Source organism: Geospiza fortis, unplaced genomic scaffold, assembly GCF_000277835.1.
Source record: "Geospiza fortis unplaced genomic scaffold, GeoFor_1.0 scaffold114, whole genome shotgun sequence".
Taxonomy (NCBI): Eukaryota; Metazoa; Chordata; class Aves; order Passeriformes; family Thraupidae; genus Geospiza; species Geospiza fortis.
Genome location: NW_005054383.1, coordinates 1,735,506 through 1,736,465, shown reverse-complemented (window position 1 = coordinate 1,736,465; position 960 = coordinate 1,735,506). Strand labels below are relative to the sequence as shown.

The 960-nt window shown below is 68.2% G+C and overlaps 1 protein-coding gene across 1 annotated transcript in view; it reads left to right on the top strand.

The window, feature by feature from the left end:
• The first annotated feature begins 281 nt into the window (after positions 1–281).
• The window catches only part of LOC102041124 (cytoplasmic phosphatidylinositol transfer protein 1-like), a 6,018-nt gene continuing 5,339 nt past the window's right edge, over positions 282–960 (top strand). Inside the window, exon 1 of the mRNA XM_014308733.1 lies at positions 282–335. Coding sequence (XP_014164208.1) covers positions 282–335 — 54 coding nt within the window. The remainder of the gene's footprint in view (positions 336–960) is intronic.

The window sequence follows — 960 nt, the reverse complement described above, 5'->3', positions numbered from 1 at the left end:
CCGGGGGGCTCCTCCTTTTCCAGCCGCCGGGGGCCGGTCTGAGCTGCCGGGATGGGGAGGGGAATGCCGTGCCCTGCAGCGTTCCGGTGAGCCCCGGGGTGTCCCCCCCTCTGCCCGCGGCACTGGGGTTCCTGCACCTGGCACCAGCACCCAGCCCTCTGCCCCGTCACCAGGGTGTCCCTGCGTCCCCCAGGGATGCCCCTCTAGCCTCAAACAGCTCTGTGGCCCCAGGGACACTCCTGTGTCCCCCGGTGCCCCCAAAGCTGCCCTCGTGTCCCGCTATGACCCTGTACGCCCAAGGATGTCCCTGTGTGCCCAGCTGGACAAAATCCCATGTGAGCCCCCATCTGCCCTTCCAAGGCCTGACCCCCCATCCGGGGTGCCTTTCAGGAGGGGCCACATCCCCTCCCTTCTCTGTGGGGCTGGGGGGCACATCCAGGAGCCCCCTGTGCTGTCCTGGTGCTCACTCTGGGCATCCCCAGCCCCGACAGTGTGACAGCCTGGCAGTGCCATGGGTGTGGTGGGTGCTGGGGGGCAGCCCCAGGGTGGTGCTGGGGAAGCCTCGGGGAAGGGGATCCAGCTCCTGCCCAGGGAAGGGACGTTCTCCATCAGGGACAGGATCCTCTGCTCCCGGGGCGCACCCCTCAGGGTAGGGCAGTGTGGGTGCCCAGAGCTGGGTCCCCAGGAGCACCGGGCAAGTCTGACCCCATCCTCATGTCCCTACAACCCTCCTGCCACACTGGCCACCACAGCCGGGTGAGAATGTGGCACCCCGAAGGGACGGCACCCTGTTTTGGGGGGACAGGTGTGCTCCGAGGGGACGCGTTTGTCTGCCTGGCAGGGAAGGGGTTAAGGCCGGGCGGGTTTTGGGGTGCCGGGGTGTCCCCAGCTGGGTACACCCAGGCTGCTCCTCGCACGGGTGACCTCACGCCACTGCCATGGCAACGGCTCGTGAAGTCA